This window comes from Ambystoma mexicanum, chromosome 10 (assembly GCF_040938575.1).
Source record: "Ambystoma mexicanum isolate Mex_15411 chromosome 10, UKY_AmexF1_1, whole genome shotgun sequence".
NCBI classification, from domain to species: Eukaryota; Metazoa; Chordata; class Amphibia; order Caudata; family Ambystomatidae; genus Ambystoma; species Ambystoma mexicanum.
This window is the reverse complement of record NC_090932.1, coordinates 1,306,859,428-1,306,880,273: the sequence shown is the minus strand read 5'-3', so window position 1 is coordinate 1,306,880,273 and position 20,846 is coordinate 1,306,859,428. Positions and strand designations below refer to the sequence as shown.

Here is a 20,846-nt window from a genome sequence, read left to right as displayed (position 1 = left end):
TTAACTCTCTCATATAAGTCTGAAAGCATCCACTTATGGACTGCTGTGAGAATGACTGGTCTCCTGTTCCCTCTCTACCCTTCCAATCACTCCCCTGCCATGCAAGTACTAAACCCACATCACAATTTCAATTGCCTAAGAAATGTGGCATTTGAATGCAGGTACTAACAGGGAAATGCTGTACATTAGTAATTGCTGGCCCGGGCCCTTGTTAACAGAGAAACCCAGGTGCCGTTTAACATCTATGTCCTTTCTGTCTGCCAACTGCTCTGTAGGTCAGCCGGGTCAAGTCAACATAGCCCACAATTTCAGGGGTGGGGGGGGAGTGCTGAAACCCAGTCAGCTCAATGGTGTTGCACCACTACTTGTGCTTAATGCCTTGATTACTTATTGGTAATCTTCATTACTCCTAGCCCTATTCGTCCTCAACCCAGTACTTGTGTATGAGGCAGTACTTGTGTATGAGGCAATATGCCTCATACACAAGTACTAGGATGAGGTAGAGGTACATGAAGGTAATGCCTGACTTAGCTACATGTAATATTCATTACTCCTAGTCCCACTCTTCCTCATCCCACGTAAGCACTGGGACAAGGAAGAGGGACGTGGAGGTAATTCTGGGCCAATAAGCTAATTTTGGAGGTTGTGGAAGGCGATGAGAGGGAGAGGGTATGTGTGTGTGTGGGGGTGGGATTGTGCAATAAATCATAATGGTTGTCCATGTCCATGCTAAGCAGGCATGATATGTGGTGATAGTTGCTAGAGAGGCATTTTGCTGCAGCCAGTCTAGTCATTCCTCAGTTTGGTATGACTTTTTTTAACTGGCCATTTCTGATAAAAGCAGTCCTGCTAAGTGTAATTACCTGGCTAGACTGCCATTTGGGTTATGCCAGTCTAGCCGTTTCTTACTGCAGGACTGTATATTTTTCTGGGCATCTGTGATAAAATTATATGATATGATAAATCATATATAACGCGCCTGTACACAAGTCTTTTTAGGGAAGGAAAGCAGAGGGAGGACAAGATAAATGATCTTACAAAGCCTTTGTGCCATTCAGATCGTGGAAGTGCGAAAACGAGAAGTGCAAGGGGAAAGGGAGGGGGGAAGTGCAAGGGAGAGGGGAGGGAAAACAGGTCAGCAATGCTATGAGTAAGTGCAGCCAGGGCAGCGCGGCTCTGAGAAGTGCAAGAAGAACAAGGGACTGTAGGGTTACAGTTACAGCCCCTAACTTTGTGGTAGACCCGGAAGCGGTGCAAGGGTGACTGAGCAAGAAAGAGCCTGGACTCAGTGAGACTGAGGGTAGCCAAGCAACCAGTTGGTACAGCAGACAGGTAGGTCAGGTAGGTCAGCAGGGGAGGAAGAGAGAGAAAGCAGAAGAGAAGAGGAACACTTTGAGCTGCTTCTGGAACTTTGGGTGGTCCGGCTCAAGTTTGGGGGGGCAGGGAGGCCATTCCAGAGGGAGGCACCTGCAGAGGAGAGAGATCTATCCCTGAACTCTCTGCCTGGAGAAGCATCTAACCCTTAGGGCTCGAGAAGGAAGGTATTTTGGAAGAGAGCGTTGGATGTAGTGCGGATCCCAGCCCCAGAAAGCCTTGTGCACAATGCAAAGGGTCTTGAACTTGATCCTTTCAGCCACCGGGAGCCAGTGGAGAGATTTCATGGCTGGAGAGAAACAGTCCCTGGGCATGAGGCCAAGGATAAGTCTTGCAGTCCTGATCTGGATTAGTTGCAGGGGGCGGAGATTAGAAGAAGGCAAATTGAGAAAATGGCTGTCACAGTAGTCCAGCCTAGAGAGAACCAGGGCTCTAGAGACAGTGAGCTTCTGGGGGAAAGTGAGAAAGGGAAGTGCAGCTGGTAGTTGGACTTTTTGGCGACGTCCAAGGTGTGAGGAGGGAAAGAGAGAGTGGAGTTGAAGATGACACCAGAAATGAGTGAGAGAGGAGAGTAGGCTGAGGGGAGCCTGGAGGAAAACTGAGTGTCATCCGCATAACAATGAAATTTAGAGGAGAAAGTAGAGATCAGGTGGGCCAAAGGGGCCAAGTAGAGTTTGAAAAACAAGGGTGAGAGGATAGAGCCCTGTGGAACACCACAGTTAGAGAGAGGTGGCGGAGTGAAAGGGACCAAGTGGGACCTGGGAGAGGTGGTCCAAGAGGAAGGAGGTCAGCCACTCCAAGGACTGATCCATGATGCCCAGGTTCTCATGGAGTCGATTGTTCAGGATGGCGTGGTTGACCGTGCCGAAAGCAGAGGAAAGTTCAAGGAGGATGAGGACAGAAGGAATGCTGGAATCAAGGTTAGAAATCAGATCTTCACAGGTGTTCAGAAGAGCAGTTTCCATGCCTCTGGCAGCTCTTAAGCCAGACTGGTGGTCATGGAGACAACCAACAGATTCAGCGTGGCGAGTAAGCTGGGAGATGGCCAGCTTTTCCAAAAGTTTGGGAGAGGGGAAAGTTCCAGTGGCAAAAGAATGATTACCAAAATCGGCCAAGGCTGGAGCAAGGGTGTCAATGTGGTCCTTGATGATTCTGGAGGAGGGGGCAAGCACCTGTTTCGATGACACTTCCATAGATGGGACTTGTCTAGAAACCTCGTCAGGTGTTAGAGAGAAAGAGGAGAAAGGAGGAGGAGAGGGAGATATGTCCAAAGGGGGCCGAGAGAGGAAGAGGGAGAGGAAGAGGAGATAGTGGACAGGATGTCCAAAGTTTTAGTGCAGAAGCGAGAGGCCAATGCCGTACAGAGGGCCTGTTGAGGGAACAGGAGCGGTAGAGACAGCAAAAGGATTGGTCAGTTCCTTGCAGATTTTAAAGAGTTTGGCTGTGTTAGAGGCCGCAGAAACGCAGGCTTGAATGTGTGCTCTCTTATTGATGAGTCTTATTGCTTCGACTGCCATTTTGGTGCAACCAGTGTAGGTATGTCTAAATGTGGCCTGGCATGCTTTACTGTAATGTTAGTACGTGTCTACACTGGTCTACATTGTGCAACCAGTTGGACATGTTTTCATTGTGGCGTGGCATTTTTAATAGCAAAACATTCATGTTCATGTGCACTGTTGGTGACTTGCATGTATTGGATTGGTGTTACCCTACAAAACAATAGCAAAAACTGTGGCTTTTTAGCCAATTTTTCTCAGAAAGTGTGCTGTATATTGCATTAAAACACATAGGTATATCTTTCTCCTTGTGCAGTGTGCGGCATACCCCTTCAGCAGCACGTTTGTGCGTATTGCGCAAGCTTGGTAATCTAGGCCGGCCCAATGTGTGGCGTGACCTGTGATTTGTTGCCAAGTTGGGGGGGGGCTCAGCATGGCTCGCAGGGGGGCCCCCAGATCTTGTGTTATGCCACGGGGTGGGGGCCCAGGATTGGTTCATTAACGTAAGCTTAGCCTACACCAATGCATGTGGCCCATTTGGCTTTATAAGGGGGCTGACATCCTCTTTTGGGCAGACCATCTGAAGACTTTGCAAGAAGTAACAAGAAGAACTCATTTGGACCCTGCCTGAAGGGACAGTCTGCCTTACAGCTTCTGCCAGTGAAAGAAAGACGGGATTTCCAAAGAGGGAAGCAAGATCCCTCCCCTAAACATCTCCCAGGGAACAGAGGGAGATACTGAATCCAGAGGATCCTTCAGCAGTTCCAGAACCAGTACCCAGCCAGCACACAGCATGCCCTGCTAGACTCTGCAAGCAAGCTTCCTAGGTGGGAAGTGTCAGAGAGTCTCTGAGCCAAACCCAGGACAAGGCCGGGTGCCTGCAACACTCTCCTAAGCTTTGGGCCATCCGCTTTCAAGGACGATACGAGCCCAGTGAAGAAGCTAGAAGGAGTGCATCGACAACCATGAATCAGCATCCACCTAAAAGGACATTTTCGAACCAGTTCAGCCCCTCGTGCTGCAACCGACTGCACCGCTGATTGTAGTCATGCAGCAGTCGCTGATGTTGTCCGAGATGCCTCGACCAGTGCTTCAGACCCACAAACCAGCACAGAGACAATGATTCTGACCCTGAGCCACCGTGTAGGCCAGCCTGCAGCCGTCCGTCCAGCCTCGCTCACCAAACTGCATGTCGCTAGATACTCGCAGCTTTCTCCCATCTTGAACTCTGTCGCAGAAGCTGCAAAGCGCCCTGAAACCGACACTGTCGAGCAACAAGAACTTCTACAAGCAGAAGGTACATTGTGGTTCTGTCCTCCTGGTCCTTCTCTGAGGCCCTCTAGTGACATTTTACGAACCATTGCTCCCTTTTTGCTGAAGCCAAGTATCCTTGAACTATTGCGATTAATTACTTTACCGACTACCCTCCTATCAGTATCCAGAGCGCATCCCCTTTCCTTCTTGAAACTGTCTGTCCTCTGCATTTCTTTACTGGGTGGGTTGTATTTTGTAGTGTGCTAGGACTGTCTGTTGTGATAATAATAAAGTAAATATTTGTATACAACCTTGACTAGACAGTCCCTTTTATCGATGGGTAATAATTGTAATTTCACTGTCTTGCAACTAAACAACAATCCTCGAACTAACAGAGATATGCCTGCCATTCCGTCCACGTTACCAAATTTGGACAAGGAGGTTTATAATGTGGTTGCGTTTCCAATGTGTTCAGATCACTTCTGGTGTACTAGAGGTGTGGGGCTGATTGATGGTTTAGAAACCAATATTCATCCCTGGACTGCTGGAGCCCCAGAAGTTGATTTGTCACACTGACTCCTCCTGTTTCCCTGCAGGTCTCTCCCAGCCTTCTTCTGTTTTCCCTGCACTTGGCTCTTTCTGTCCTTCCCTTGGGCATTATTTCTTCCCTTTCCTCTGTTCCTTCTCAGGTATGTCTGCCCACACTGGGACCATTTACCCTTACGTTGCCCTCCTTTTGACAATCGCCAAACTGTACCTAAATTTATTCCACCACTTTCATTTTCTGTTTCCCATCCGTAATCTGCCTTAATGCCACAACTGTAAATTATCATACATTTATGAATATTACAGATTCCATGCCCAAATGACCCTGCCTTGAGCCAAAAATGGACGCCCCTTCGCCAAAACTAATCTCTCACTACCTCGTGAATTATATGGGGTAGGTGCCCTTTTTCTAATTGCAGGCACTGGGGTGAGAGAGACTGGGAAGCCCCTCCAAGTGGCATCTTTAATGGGAGTCACAAGCCCTTTGACCAATCACGCTGGTGGTAAAGTGGTGTTAATTCTTATTTTCTGGTTCCATAGGACTTCATGGGGATTTTGCATATTTACCCCGAGTGGTAATTCCAGCCAGTAGAATTGATGATTTTGGTATGTGAGGTGGGGGATGCTGGAGTTACACCCTCCCCTTTACAACCAAAGACAGAAATAGACTGAGCTGTAACACTGGTGGTAATTCCATTACCCAAAAGTGGCAGTAACGAATGGTTGCCACACATTTACGGCAGCACTGAGTGCTACGGAGTCAGAGCAGTGCCCACACAAGGAAGACAGAGGAGAAGGAGAGTCGGGAGAGGAGGGGGGAGAAGGAAAGCGAAACTCTCTTTCCCTGCAGAGATCAGTTTCCGTTTCTTTACTCGAGCATCATCAGAAACAATGCGACGTCACAGGGCCCTGTGCCTCCTCCTGCCATATAACGGGACACCGCAGAGCGCTCCTACAGACCGCCGGGCCGGGAGACCGCAGAGAGCAGGGAAGGTCTCGGAGACTGCATGCAGAGTGCTGATCAAGAACCAAAACAGCACGGAGAGACTGCGGCCAGAGGCAGGCGGGGGGAGTGAGAGACGGCGGATTCGCTTTCTGTAAAAGAACCAAGAGCCCGTGAAACAGTAAGTTCCTTAACCAACCATCTTCACTGGCGACAGGTAAAGCGGTTGTGCGTTTTGCGAGCGACTCTGGTTTTAGTAGTTTGAACTCAGGGAGAGCTGCTTAGAGCGTATAATGCCACGGGTTCTTTATGAAGCGCATTCCCCAAATGGCTTCACACAGAGCCCGTTTATATGCCCACATTACTACAACACAATCGAAAAAAGCACACTATTAAGAATTGATGTCCAGGCAGGCAATGACGTTAACAAGGTTTATTCAGTCAGAGACATGGTGACAGCAGGCACTGCCCTAGGCAGCAGGCACCAACTGACTCCATAGAATTCCCTCAGAAAACAACACTCCAAAAGAACTCATGACATCATAAAAGATAAACACACACATCAACCAATGTGTAAGAGATAGAATGCATGGGTGCATATTAAATAACTGTAAATCTGCTTGACGCTGAAGCAATATCCCAACACACACATTTTATAGCCCTCGGAAGGATTAAACGTGTTGCCGCGTTTTTTACCTGAGACCAAACGTATGTCAGTGGCAGGCGCTTAACCCACTGAGCTGTCTAGCTTGCACCGTGCACTTTCCCCGAATATACATCAGCGAAGGCAATCGATCGTGTCAAGTAGGTTTCGTTGTCCAGGTGTGCTTCATTTAACGCCACGGGATCCCTGTAAGCAACAGACACTTGGACAATTTAGGGGGACGTTGACTGTGTGGTTTCTGAGTGGTTGTAACCAGGAGTGTTGCTTGGTCTGGAAAAGATCCGGGGCTAAGCAAATGTGGAGACTGTCGGGGGGCTAGCTAGCCTTTTTGGTCGTAACCCCCGAGCTTCTATCTGGGGCTACAACCAAAAGACCTGGTGCTACAGCCCCCTCAGCCCCCCCTAGCAACGCCTCTGGTCGCAACACTGTTCATATCAGCTGTGTGTTGCGTGGGAGTGTAATTTGTCCAATGCTGAGGACAGAGAGATAGTGAAAAAGCACCCAAGCAAAGATGAACGAAGTATTTTACATCTGCAACGAAAATATTCCTGTCCTGCCGTCCCCATCACCCCAACCTCACCGCGATTTGGCAAGAATGAAACAGTTCCAACGCATGCATAGTTGCAAACATGACCCGTTCCAATCTGAAGGTGCTTATCCAGTCCAGATTTTTTTCTTTGCATTCTGGGACTTGTCCGAGTTTTATAATGGAAAAAGTGTAACTACAATTCCCAGAATGCAAATAGGAAAACCTGGATAATCACCTACAGAGTACAATGGGTCATGTTGGCAAGTACACGCATGTCTGTCATGTGTTGGGTGCTTCGTGGAAGCGACTCGCCTGCTCTCACATACATGTAGTGTAATGCGCCGGGCGCTCCCTGATACCTGGGTACCACCCGTTTCCTTCTGGCGCGGTGCCCGCATAGACTCTCCCGTGACTGCTTCCAGGGCATCCTGGGAAGTTATAGAGGAGATGCTGCACTGCCAGAAGGCCAAAGAAAAGAAACCGCACTCGCCCCCTTACCCAGCAGTTAAGGTTAGGACGCACTGTGCCAGGCCCTGGCACCAGAACTGGCACTCCCCCTCCACGCCCCATAGCCCACATCACTGAAAGCTGCCCGCGCCCCTGCTTCAGAGAGTTGCTATGGAGCTGACCACCACTCCTAGACTGGGGTAACTTTCTGCCAAGTTTGGTCGGTGGGAGACAGGGGCCAATCACAATGATGGGCCAAGACTGTGCCACCTGTCACATCGCACACAGCTCTGCTAGGAATCTTTGTTAATTCGGGGAGTGTATTTCCTCATAACGCCTTTCCCCTCCGTGCCTTTCCTCTCTAGTGCATGTTCCTTGACGTGCGGCAGTTTGCATTACTCAACTCTTTTTCCCAAGTGGATTTAACGTGGGGCTTTCTCTCTCGAGATCTGTCCTGTTTATTAGTTTCGGTATCTTTCACCCTTAACTCCTTTCACCTCACCCTTCACTCACAACCCTTCAGCCACAACTGCTTGCCTCTCTACCCCATCGTCCTAAATTCATCCCACTTTCCACTTAACCCAGACACTTTACCCGTAATCAGACCCCCCAGGATATATATAGTGGCAATGATTTACACATTTAATGGGCAAAATAAAACTAGAAAGATTGCTGCACAAATATGTACTTTTCCCAGAATGTTTGCTTCTCTTAAATATTTTATACTGTAGAGAATGTAGATTACCCCTGCTATCTGCGCAGGGAGTATTAATTCTATTAAAGACTAGGAGGCGAGCATTATGCTTCATCTTCTTTTATTTCTACCCTTCAGCAGTTCAACAAACATATATAACAAATCATGAAAAGTGTCTTAAACTAGCAACTTTTCTCTTGTCCAAAACTACACAATCCATGAACCTCTGTAGTCCATGCTCCCTCCACCAGTCACAATCCACTTCCTGTGCCTGGGCTCCTCCTCTGCTTTTACTCGCTCTGAAAGTCTCTAACTGATCCTCGACAACTGTGCGAAGACTCTCTTGGACTTTTAACTTAATTGCTGCAAAGGCTCTGGGCTCCTGACTCTCTCTGCTCTGTCCTCACCATCAGTTATTCTTCTGATCCTCTCCTATGAAAAGATCAACAAAAGATTATGTTAGGGTGGTGCAACGTCTCGTACTGATACATAATAAAGCATTGCCATCGTATACACAGTACCAGACTCGGGTAGGAATTTAATGCTCGCCTCCTAGTCTTTAATAGAATTAATACTCCCTGCGCAGATAGCAGGGGTAATCTACATTCTATGACAAGACTGGAGGCGAGCATTATGCTTGTTCAAAGCTTACCCAACACCGTACTTGCTAAACTCTCCGCTGGCTTAAAGTAAAATTCTTTAAAAGTCCTATCGCTTGACCAGTCTGCCGCCAGCATTATCTCATTCAAAGGCACTCCTGCTCTCACGGCGGATGATGCCATAGCCCCCCTCACCGAATGAGCTCCATACGTGCTCACATTCAGACCTGCTGCATGCATAACTTCCTTGACCCATCTTGCGATGGTAGCTGATGCAACTGCGTGATAGGGCTTCCTGCGCGCTATTAATAACTGAGTGGTACTTGCTGCTCTATACTCTGCCGTTCTATTCTCGTACTCCTTGATGCATCGTGCTACGCACCATTTCGAATTACTCGGGAAATACGGGTAATGTACCGTAGATGTCCCTGTCTTGGTCCTTCTGACTATGGAGAATGTAACTCCCTCCGGCCCGAAGGATCGTCTATTAACCTCTAGTGCTCTTATGTCCGATACTCTCTTGCAGGAGATCAAGCATAGCAACATCGCTAGCTTTCCAGATAATTGCCTAAGCGAAAGATATTTATTGGTCGGCCAACTCGCTAGTAGGCGCAGCACTGTCGTCACTTCCCATGTCGTGGTATACTTGGGTTCTGGCGGCGCTTTAAATCTAGCTCCTCTGATGAGCCTAACCACCGCAGGATGTTCTCCTGCCGGGACGCCTTCTAATGGCGTGTGACCCGCAGAAATCGCCGATCTGTACACTCCTATAGTACGGAAAGCTCTCCCGCTCTGTAATAAGTTCGCTAGAAAGTTCAGAATCTCCACTACAGGTGCCGAAACGGGATGAACACCTCTGTCCTTGCACCAGCTTGTCCATTTTGCCCAAGCTGAGTCATAGCTCCTCCTAGTGGATGGAGCCCAGGATTCAGCGATAAGCCGAGCAGCCTGCGCCGAAATTCCTGGCAAGGCCCACCGTTTCCGGATATCCTGCACGCGACTAGCGGGAGTGTCCCTCTCACTCTCAGAGGATGACACGACCCAGCTGGGTCCGTGAGTAGTCGCTCCTCGTCGGGGAGGACTCTGGGAATGTCTGATACTAGTTCCATTAGGGTGGGGAACCACACCTGAGACTTCCATAATGGTGCTACTAAAACTAGTTCTGCTTTCTCCCTCCGGCATTTCGCCAATACTCTGCTCAACCTCACAAAGGGAGGAAAAGCGTAATGTGGACCTCCTATCCACTCTTGCAGAAACGCGTCTGTTCCTAGCGCTCCCGGATCCAGCCTCCAGCTGAAATAGCTGCTCCTCTGCGTATTGAGCCGGGAAGCAAATAGGTCTACTTGCAATGGTCCCCATCTCGTGTCTAGTCTCTGAAACACTGCTGGATCCAGCCTCCAATCGCTGGAATCCGTCAGGTACCGCGAGTTCCAATCTGCTACGACGTTCAGTGTCCCTGGCAGGTACTCTGCTGTCACTGACGTCCCTGATCGAAGGCAGAAATGCCACAGATCCTTCGCTAACTCTGCGAGCATCTTGGATCTCGTACCACCCAAATGGTTGATGTAGCGCACTGCTGATATGTTGTCCATCTTCAGCAGGACACAAGATTTCACTCTCTCTTTCGTAAAGGCTTTGATCGTGAATGATCCTGCTAGGAGCTCTAGGCAGTTTATGTGTAGACGAAGCTCCTCTTCGCTCCACTTGCCTCCGGTCTGTAAGGACCCACATCTGGCTCCCCAGCCTTTCCGGCTGGCATCCGACTCTATTATCAAGTCCGGTTTGTCTCCGAATATGGCTCGCCCATTCCAAGCGTCCATATTCTTTAACCACCATTCTAGCTCTGTAATCGAGTCCTGATCCAGCGGCACTTGTTAATGGTACTTCAGACCTAGCTGCAGATGCTTTATTTTCAATCTCTGCAGTGCACGGTAGTGCAGTGGCCCCGGAAAAATGGCCTGGATAGATGCTGCTAGAAGCCCAACTATTCTCGCTAATGTCCTGAGAGATACTTGTTGCTTCTCTAAGCATACTCTGATCTCTCTCTTGATGTCTCTCATCTTCCGAGCTGGAAGTTCTAAGGTCGCTTTCTTGGTGTCTAGAATGAATCCCAGGAAATCTAACCTTTGCGCTGGTATGGTATCTGATTTCTCTGTGTTCACTAGGAATCCTAGCGAGGCCAGAAGGTCCTGCACCCATCTCGTATGGTATACTAATACCTCCCGATCTTCTGCAAGAAGCAGGAGATCGTCCAGGTAGATAATAAGCCTTACTCCTTTCTCCCTGATTGCTGCCGATACCGGCTTCATTAGCTTTGTGAAAGCCCATGGTGCCGAAGCAAGACCGAATGGCATCGACTTGAATTGCCAGAATCGACTTCGCCAGCGAAAAGCTAGAAATGGTCTGTACTCCTCGAGAACAGGTACTGTGAGGTAAGCGTCTTTTAGGTCTAGACGCGTCAACCAATCTCCTTCTCTTAGGGAGTCTGTGAGCTGATGGACACCCTCCATCTTGAAGTGCCGATATACGATCCATCCATTCAGCTCTTTGAGATTTATCACCGGGCGTACCTTCTCCTTCCTGTGCACTAGGAACATATTGCTCACAAATTTTGGGGCTGTCTCGCATTTCTCTATCGCCTGCTTGGTGACTAGCTGTGCTATCTCGCTGTCTAGCCATGCTTGTTCCGCTTGCTCTAATCTCTGACCCCGCGGCTCGTATCGCTGCACTGGGGTCTCTATGAAATCTAGATGCAGACCGCTGACGGTCTGCAGTATCCAGGAATCGCTTGAAAGCTTGCGCCAATTCTCTAAATATCTGCGCGTCCTCCCCCCTACTGGGGGATACATAATCGCTCTCACCTGGCGTAAATCCTTAGCCTCTTCCCGATCCTCTGGGCCTTCGGCCTCTTGGGAATCTCCCCCTGGACGGGAAGAAGGTGTCTTGGCTCTTGCTCTCCCAGTATTGTGCCCTGGTGTTCTGAGGTCTTCTCCCTCCTTGGTAGCGACCGGCAGCGCGACCTCTGTAGCGGCCGGTCCCTCCAAAAACTCTGCTGGGAAATATCTTGCGAATAGATGCTTGGGCCTTCTCTAGCGACGCGAATGTTCCTACGAACCGGCCCATCTCCTTCCCAAAGGTCTCTCCGAACAGGAGGCAGACGGCTCTCTGGGCCCACCCTGCAAGGGCTTCCGGATCAACTTCTTCACCCGTGTCCTTCGCCCTCTCTGCGAGGTCCATAATTTTTTCGAGCGGGCCTGCTAAGTCTAATAACTTCTCCTGACAGGATTTCCAGGATCTATCAATCCCCTTCCGGGGGTCCTTGCTCGTCTTGGCTACAAAGGTCAGCATTTTTGGGTCGAGCTCCGGTGCTTCCGCTACCTTTCCTGGCAAATCCGGGCGCGGGCACTCTGCCCGCAGGCGCTGTCTCACCTACTTGTCTAGTGGCTTGCGCAATCTTGCCGCCATATACTGAGTCACTCGGGGGGATAGTTGCCACTCGGTGGACCTTGGATTACGTATGCTGTCTGGGTCGAACATATCCTCCTCGTTCTCTACGAGGTGTTTCTCCTTCCTCGCTTTCTTGCCCCCACTGGGTCTAGTCCAGTCCTCTTCCTCGGCTTCTTCATCCCCTAAAGAGCCTTGCTCATCTACTAGCTCTTCCTCCGAGCCCAGGTCTTCTCCAATATTGTCCTCCCCTGGAGCGGGGGTCGTGAGGTTCGGCACTGCCTGCTTTTGTAGGTACGCTTCCTTGAGCTTAGCAAAAGCGTCAGGCACCTCCGAGGCCTTTTCTATCGCCTCCTCATATGAGCCCCGGGGGTTGTCAGAGGATTTCCTCTTTAGGGCTAACTTACTCCCCTTATGCCCCTCCTTCAAGGGTTCTGTGGGCGTGCGCTTATCCACTTTGGTGCTGGTCTTTGGCTGCGAGAGTATCGCTTCTAAGGTCTCCAGCCTTTCTTGTAGGGGTCTCACCCCTTCTGCCACTGCATCCATAAGAGAGCTACCCAGCACTTGCTTGAAGCTGGCAGCGAGGTCCTGGGATTGCTCCTCCTCACTCCACTCAAAGTCTGACATATTCCTCTGTGCTGTGTGCCTAAAATACCTGGAACAGGTGTCTTAGCACGCCCACCACTCTCTTATGATGTTAATTTTTTTTTTTTTTTTTGTATGTGGCTGCACCTCTGTCCTTTTTTAGCCTTCCGGCCTCCAATCAATTATCTACTGCTTCACGGCAGTGTAGGGCTCCCAGACCCGAGTCTCCCAGCTCCCGCGGCTGAAGGACTAGGAGCAGTGCTGAGGTTAGTGTATCAGCTGATCGTGCTGCGCGCGATCGTACAATCGTTAAATTCGCTTCCTAACTAGTTGGGGTCGAGAAACTCTGCGTCTACGAACGCTGGCGAAGGTAATTAGTCCTCGCCGCTTCGTTATGACGCTACGCGACTTCGCGCGTGTAGGCTCCGCCCACCCGCGGGTGGGGGCTATGTTGTTGGAGCGGGACGCTCCGCGCTTCGCGCGCTAGCTCCGCCCACCCGCGGGTGGGGGCTATGTCAATGAGGCGATCCGCCCCGCGCTTCGCGCGCAAGCTCCGGCCTCCAGAGGGAGGCTATGCGTGACTTGTCTCCGGTCGCTCGTGAGGCCGACTGAACCCCTGATGTGCCGGGTATACGGCACGGGGCCGTCAGCCTCACGGCTGTCCCTATCGGTCAAGGGAATTTCCCTGGGGCTCCGCCGAGACCCACGCGGCGAGTGCGCCTGTAGTAGGGGAAAATTACTACGCTTAGCACGCGCGCGCGTATTGTGACATTTGCGGTGAAACTTCCGCCAAACAAATTCTCTCACGTCCCCCCTGCCAGACACACTCTCTGAACATATGTTCTATCATTAATCTACCCTTCCCCTCTTCAGTCAGCCAATTTCTCTATAGGCATTAGGAGAGGAAAGAAATAGTACTTATCTGCTTGAAGAGCAGTAAAAGAAGAGGAGGAGCCCAGGCACAGGAAGTGGATTGTGACTGGTGGAGGGAGCATGGACTACAGAGGTTCATGGATTGTGTAGTTTTGGACAAGAGAAAAGTTGCTAGTTTAAGACATTTTTCATGATTTGTTATATATGTTTGTTGAACTGCTGAAGGGTAGAAATAAAAGAAGATGAAGCATAATGCTCGCCTCCAGTCTTGTCATAGAATTCCATTTCTAAAGTCATTACTGGGAATCAGAAAGGGAGTTCCTTCGGATTAGTGAGGTTCCGGCCACTGGTGCTGTGGACGCTGCAGGTCAGCAACTGGCACGGACTCGTTTATTAGACTATTTATTTATTTATTTATTTATTGAATGTGACATAGTTCAAATAACTTTACACATATTAAAAGTCAGATGACAATAAATAAGTTAAAACATACAAAATACCATACAGTAACAATGCAATGACAATATAATAAAATAAACAATTAATACAAAACATTCAGAATTCACTAAACTCAATTAATTGTTTCTTTAACTATGACAGCTTTTAGGCACAATCAGCCATATTCTATAGAGTGCAAGGTGCACGGCAGTCCTTTCAGATTCGAGGCAATAATATCAGAAGACTGGCTCTTAATGGAGTCCATATTATGAACAAAGGGTCCAAGATGGCCCATGTAAGTGGTCCCCAGTCCATTGTATTCAGTCAGCGCTGGCTTAGGCGTCTCCATTATCTCTCGTCTGATGGTGACTCATTATAAGGGCCAGATGGGTAAAATGCTATATTTTGTGCCCGTTTAGCTGCATTTCAAAATGTTCACAGCACATTTCAAAATTACACATTTAGAAACGTATTTGTTGTGAGAGCACAATCGTTACAAGTGAATGGTCTGCTTATCTTTTTACTGCTACCTTTCACTTTTTACTCCATCTTTTCATCCCTTTCTTCTAGCACTTCAATGCTACCATCACCACTAACCACCTTCCCGCTCACCAAGAACTTCACCCCTAAATGTTCACCAGCAGGCCAACCCAAGTTTTCTATCCCAACCCTTTATCTCTAACCCTTCAATGCTAACATTTTCTCCAGCCTTACAACCTGCCATCTTTAAACCCTCACTCCTAGTCTCTTGCCCCTAACCCTTCGCCATTTACCCCATATTGACGGCTCCACATCCTTCACCCGTTACCCCTACCTCTTATCTCTAACCCTTCTCCGTTCACTCCTAACCAATCACCTGTTACCCTATACACCTTTCCCTTCACACCTTGCCTTTTACCCCTAGACATTCACTAATAGCTTTCAAACCCTAACAGTTCACCCCAAAACCTTCACTACCAATTATTTTTCCATAATAACCCCTCATTCTTATCCCTTCACCCCTAACCACTTGGCTCCTAGCCAAGTCACCAGAACCCTCCCCCCTCAACATTGCCCCTGGCATCTGACCCCTGACCCTTCATCCCAACCTGTAACCCTTCACCCAGACCCTTAACCTCTAATCCTTCACCCCAATATATTGCCCCTAAGCTTTCGCCCTTAACCCCCTACTATATTCTTTCACCCACAACATTTGACTCCTAACACTTCATCCCTAAACCTCAACTCTTCACTCTTAACACTTCTCCTCCAGCCCTTCACACCTGACCCTACACCCCAGTCTAATGGCTACCAATGTTTGACTCTCTCACATTAAAGGCAAAGAGCCTGGGCTGCACAGGGCCTCCCACTGAGGTCTTACCTTAATAGTATGAGCAGCAAACCATTTGCAATGGGATGTGATTAGTGAGGTTAACAGGTAAATGGCAGTGACCATTACTCTGGCACTTTTTTTCCTTAGAATTCTACAAGGGTTTCATAAGCTATACTTGTTGGGTGATTAGACAATATAGGTGTACAGAGGGAACTTAAAATACATGGAACATTTATCCCTAAAGTTCAATGTCCCCCTTGTGACATCCATTAACTCCTCCCATCCTAAGCCCCGCCTACCCAGTGCCCTCAGTCAATCTTGCCCATAGGGCCTATACCTTAAATATACCACTGCCTCCCAAGCCTTGTCCACTTACCCTTGAAGGCTAGCCTTTGGCCTTTAAAGGAAAGGATACTCACGGAAAAACACAAAATGAAGAGAAGAAGCAGATCTGCCAATCTGAGGCAGCTTCTTTCATAATGAGTTATGTTAGTGACAGTGAGGCCATAGCATTACTCTGCTCCACTCACCGTCCGGGTTACCATTGAGGAAGGCGGTGGGCACGAGCCCTGCCTCGATAACTTTACTGCTGAGTGGCCGGGTTTGACAGACGATATAAATGGCATTTTCTCCTCTTGTGGAATCCTGGTGGGTTTTCAGGATATCCCTCATTAATGTTCATTAGGATAAAATGTGCATACATTTAGGGTCATTGTATGCAAATTTTTCTCATGAATATGAATGAGGGGTATCCTCAAAACCCAACATGGATCCAGCCCATCCTTTGACAATGAGTGTACGCCCCACGCCACTTCTATTTGAGACCTTGGTTTTATATTTGATGATTCTCCCTCTTTTAGTCCAGCCAAATTAATCATATTCAAAAGTAAATTCAAGTTTTTATCACTGCTGAACCCTACAGAGTATTTTCCCGATCCCTGCCTCTCATGCCAGGTAGGTGCGGTCGAAGCAATTTTTTATTTTAGGGTAGATCAAGTTGATAACGAATACCGGGGATCTGCAACCTTTAGCTTTGTAGATGTTTGAGACTACGACTCCCGTCAGCCCTAGCTAGCACTGGCAACGATGAGGGATCATTGGAGTCATAGTCCAAAACAACTGCAGAGCGGGAGGATGCATATCCTCGCCTATACCAGGGTCATCACTCTGTACTCTTAAAAGCGCCCAACAAGTCCAAAATGTGGTGACCCATCTCCAGGGAGTGTAGGAAGAAGGGATCCCATGTCTCCCACTAAGACTCGTCATTGGCTCCCTCTTGCACAGAGATTACACTTTAAGGGGTGATTCAGAAAGGCAATGATTTCCATGTGTTAGTTACACTTATGCACTGGGGCTTCGGATTCAGGAAATCAGGTGTAATTTAAGCAGTGTATGCTACTTCGTTTTCTGAATGTCACACATATGCCCGCGGAAAGGTTTGTGAATTAGCTTCTAAGTCTTTATGTGTTGTTTAAAGAGCCCTTACATTTGAGGCCAATTCCTGATTGTTGAATGAAAGTATTTATTCATCGTGGTAATGCAGCACTATGCGCCAAAGTACTTAATGTAAACGTGGTAATATAGAATCAGGAAACAGCAGTACGCAGAAAGGAATACATTTCAGGTTGACGTAGGGAAGAGGCAATAATTGGGCAATGGAAGGGAGTGTGTCCTTAGATGAGAAGGAAATAAGTGCCCTCTAGGAAGGGAGCAGAGTTCTTTAGATAGAGGGTCTCTCAAAAGGAAGCAAATAAGGAGAATGAGCAGTGGAGAGATGGAGAACAGGGTGGGGGAGGGGAAACAGGAAGAACTTTAACGGCTGAGCGCAGGGAGTGAGTTGGCTCATTGACAAGTGAAGAAAGACAGGGAAAGGGTGGTCCTAACCATCAACATGCTTGAAAACAATGGGCCTCATTACAACCCAGGCGGTAAGTTCCCTACTTTACCATAAACCGTAAATTACGGTGCCGTAATTAGCACCAAGACGGGTTAGCGCCTTGCATTTTAACGCCTGCTAAAAGCAGGCGTTAAAATGGTAATCAGGCATTAAGGGTTAACGGCGCCGACGGCGCCGTTAAACCCTTAACGCCTGCGTTGTAATGAGGCCCAATATATAAATAAACAAACACAAAATGCTGGTAAGCAGATATGTAAGGCCAAGGGATGCCTAAAAAGGTGGCAGGCCACAGGGATTAGGGTGCTTGCTCTGTGGATCGATGTGGATCGACTGATATGAAGGAAGCATGCCCAGATTAGGAGTCAATTGACTCATTATAACAACTGTATAGTTAGGTGAGTAGATGTAGATGATCTCCTAAAGCAAGGGTCTGAAACCTTTGGCTGTCCAGATGTTTCGGACTACAGTTCCCACGATATTTGGCAATTAGCTATGCTGGTTAGGGATGATGAGAATTGTAGTCCAAAATATCTAGAGAGCCAAAAATGACTGGCCCCTGTCCTATATAAACTACCGGAGGAGTGGGGAGGGGTGTGGTTGCTGGTTAGGGATGGAGAGGCATCTCATAAGACACTCCATAGGCAGGTGTGGATAAGGCTGTGTGTGCAGATGTTCTGCTTGCCTGCAGGGCACACACATGCCACTGTTGCAGCCCTCTTGGAGGTAGATCTCAACATGAGTCTTTGGGCTCCTGAGGATAGAAGGTGTGAGTAATTCTTGTAACAGATGACCGGTAGTTTGTGTGCCTTGTTGACACCCTTTCCCTCTTTACTTCCCCAGGTGATGCAGTTGAATGTGAAGTTCCTGACAGGGGCTGTCTACACCCTGGATGCCAATCCCTCCATGGCCGTCTCTACTCTAAAAGCAGAGGTGGCCAGAAAGACTGGGGTGCCCGCCCACCAGCAGAAACTGGGGTCACAGAAAAATGGGTATGTGGAGCTGCAGGATACAGCGCGGCTGTCCGAGTATAATCTCTCACCGGGGGACACTTTGCTGCTGGTTGTGAAGGAAGATGCCTCCTTCGAGGTGTTTCTCATGACAGACAAGGGCCGTAAGTCCCCGTACACTATCAAACCATCGGAGCTTGTGAGTGAGTTCAAAGGGAGGATTTATGAGAAGGAAAAAGTCCAGGTATCTCAGTTCTGGCTCAGCTACGACTCAAAGCAGCTGGAAGATCGCCAGAAGCTTGGAGAGTACAACATTGCCCCTGGGGGGACCATCTACATGAACCTGCGTCTGCGTGGAGGCTGACGGAGAGAAGCTCTGGCACGTGGAGCCGCTGAATGAAGGACTGGGTCCTCCACATGTCCCCATTGCAACAAGGTTGGCCACCTTGGGACTCAACACCTTATCTTATTCCTGTTGTGGTCTCCTCTGCGGGAATTCATTTGTGCCCTGTGGACTCTAGCATTTGGCAGCGCGGCCAGACATGCAAGTCCACATCTCTGCAAAATGTACTGCCAGCACTTCACCACTTCAGAGGCCTGTTCTGGCTCCATGGTTTCAATTGTATGACCTATCGTTTTTACTTTCCCCAGTATTAATATGGTCCCAAAAGACGTAGGGCTGGGGGGCAGTTAGGTTTTTCCTTTGATAAGGGAGAAGGTGTTGAGCCTCTGAGACGCAACAAGGGAGTTCACAACTGTTAGCGAATAGAGCGTTAGAACAGGGAGATGAAAGTTCCTGGAAGAGGATTGAATGAGAAATACAGCATAGGATGAGCTGTGATTTCCTGACCTGGTTGAAAATCAAGTGTTTTCAATGGGTGTTTAGTGGTATTCACATCACGAGGTGATGTAGGAACTTTGTACACTCAGAAATTAGCTTTCAGGTTAGGATTCATGTGCACTTGCAATGGTTGGTTTAGCCCTGATGTTCTAGAAAGTAAGAAACACCAGTATGGCTTGTGTAAGTAAAACTATGTTTGCAAAAAGAAATGTGGAACATATTCAATTGCTTTAAAGAAATAAGGCAAAACAAGACACATGAAGATGGAAAAGAAATAACCAATACATTGAATAAGATCGGTCACAAGCAAAGCGTCTAGAGAATTGTGTTGGCAGTCAATGCAGTGAAAAAACTGGGAACAAATAAGATTGAAAAGAAAAAGGTTGGGGGAAACCTGTGATTTCCTTTATTGACTTTAATGGAATGTGAGGAGGAACGCTTTGGCTTAAAGATGCTAACTGTGTGTAGAAAACTGATTGATTCTGTATACATCATCTAATCTGTCCATCTCTATTTATAAGTTTCATGAATGTTATATGTTACTCAAAAGGGCGAAATAAATCTATTCTTGTTTCTCTCCACCCATCGGTTTCCTTTTCTCATTACCAGCTCTACTTACTCATCTTATTAAACACAAAAAGCAGACTAGGTCCCCCATGACCACCTATGCGTGACAAGAGTAAATGTCTGTGATGAGAAGGAGTGTCTAGTCAATGGCGCCCATTTTTACGAGAGCCACATTTCATAAGACTCAGTGCTTGTGCAGCTATTTGCCTCACAGCGAGTGAAGGAGAGACAAACTCTTTTGACACGTTCCCCTCAAAATTGTTTGCGCTAGGTTCCACGTAGCTCGCATTTATCTGGAAAGGTTTAATATACATCGGCGCTAGGGCAGCAGTGGCTGGCTAATCAGGTATTGGGAATGCAGCTGTATTTAACAGAACAAGGCCACGTACCCTCGCTACCTCCTCAAGGTATGGGTGCATGCGTGCTCTGCAGTTACTTCATCATTCTGCCACTCTGGGGACGTACATTAAATCACTCAATATGGCCGCTGCCCTCTCTCTTCCTCTAGCTGTTAATGTGAACCCCTAAGGCTCCTGCAGACTTACTCTGAATTGTCCGCGCTACCAGCGCTTCTCCCACCCTGGTCCCCGTCGTCCAGGCTGTCAACACCTATCATACCCCATACACACCTCTCCTACCCCAGCAGACGTAAGATAATCATAAGGTGGGGGAAAACACTGTCACCTTTATTGCCTTTTTAAATGGAATTGCATCTGGATCATCTTTCAAATCAGCACAGGCGCTTATGGGCAGGGTCTTTAATTCCCCGAAGTGCCTGTGGTAGCAGAAGTGACATCACATGCACGATGACGTTTCAGGAAGTGTCATCACATGGCCTTTGACCCATAATTGTAAGAGTAATGTAACAGCAACTACTATTGACAGCTATTTAAATTTCCAATCATATATTAACTATGCTGCTGCCTCAATATGTTATGGGTGTTAAACAATGCCAATCCTTCCATGGCCGTCTCTACTCTAAAAGCAGAGGGGGCCAGAAAGACTGGGGTGCCCGCCCACCAGCAGAAACTGGGGTCACAAAAAAATGGGTATGTGGAGCTGCAGGATACAACGCGGCTGTCCGAGTATAATCTCTCACCGGGGGACACTTAGCTGCTGGTTGTGAAGGAAGATGCCTCCATCGAGGTGTTTCTCATGACAGACAAGGGCCGTAAGTCAGGGCACACCCAGCCGAACTGCCAGTAGCAGTTCTTTCTTATGCCAGTACAGCCCCATATGGCCAGTTACTGCCATCTCAGACCAGTTCAAACTTCTTGTACCAGGCATATTCATAATATGGCAATACTTCAGTGTATGATCATTACTGGCTCATGTAACCACATAGTGTCGCTTTATGTCAGGCAAATCCTCATATCTTGTCTTTAGTAATCATATG

At 48.2% G+C, this 20,846-nt stretch overlaps 1 protein-coding gene across 1 annotated transcript; it reads left to right on the top strand.

Annotated features, from left to right (window-relative positions):
- Positions 1-5,575: 5,575 nt before the first annotated feature.
- Positions 5,576-19,464, top strand: LOC138492287 (ubiquitin-like protein ISG15). Its single transcript, XM_069619337.1, has 2 exons — positions 5,576-5,794; positions 17,936-19,464. Exon 2 carries the CDS (start codon positions 17,939-17,941, stop codon positions 18,404-18,406), a length of 468 nt encoding a protein of 155 aa, XP_069475438.1. The 5' UTR covers positions 5,576-5,794; positions 17,936-17,938; the 3' UTR covers positions 18,407-19,464.
- The last annotated feature ends 1,382 nt before the right edge of the window (positions 19,465-20,846 follow it).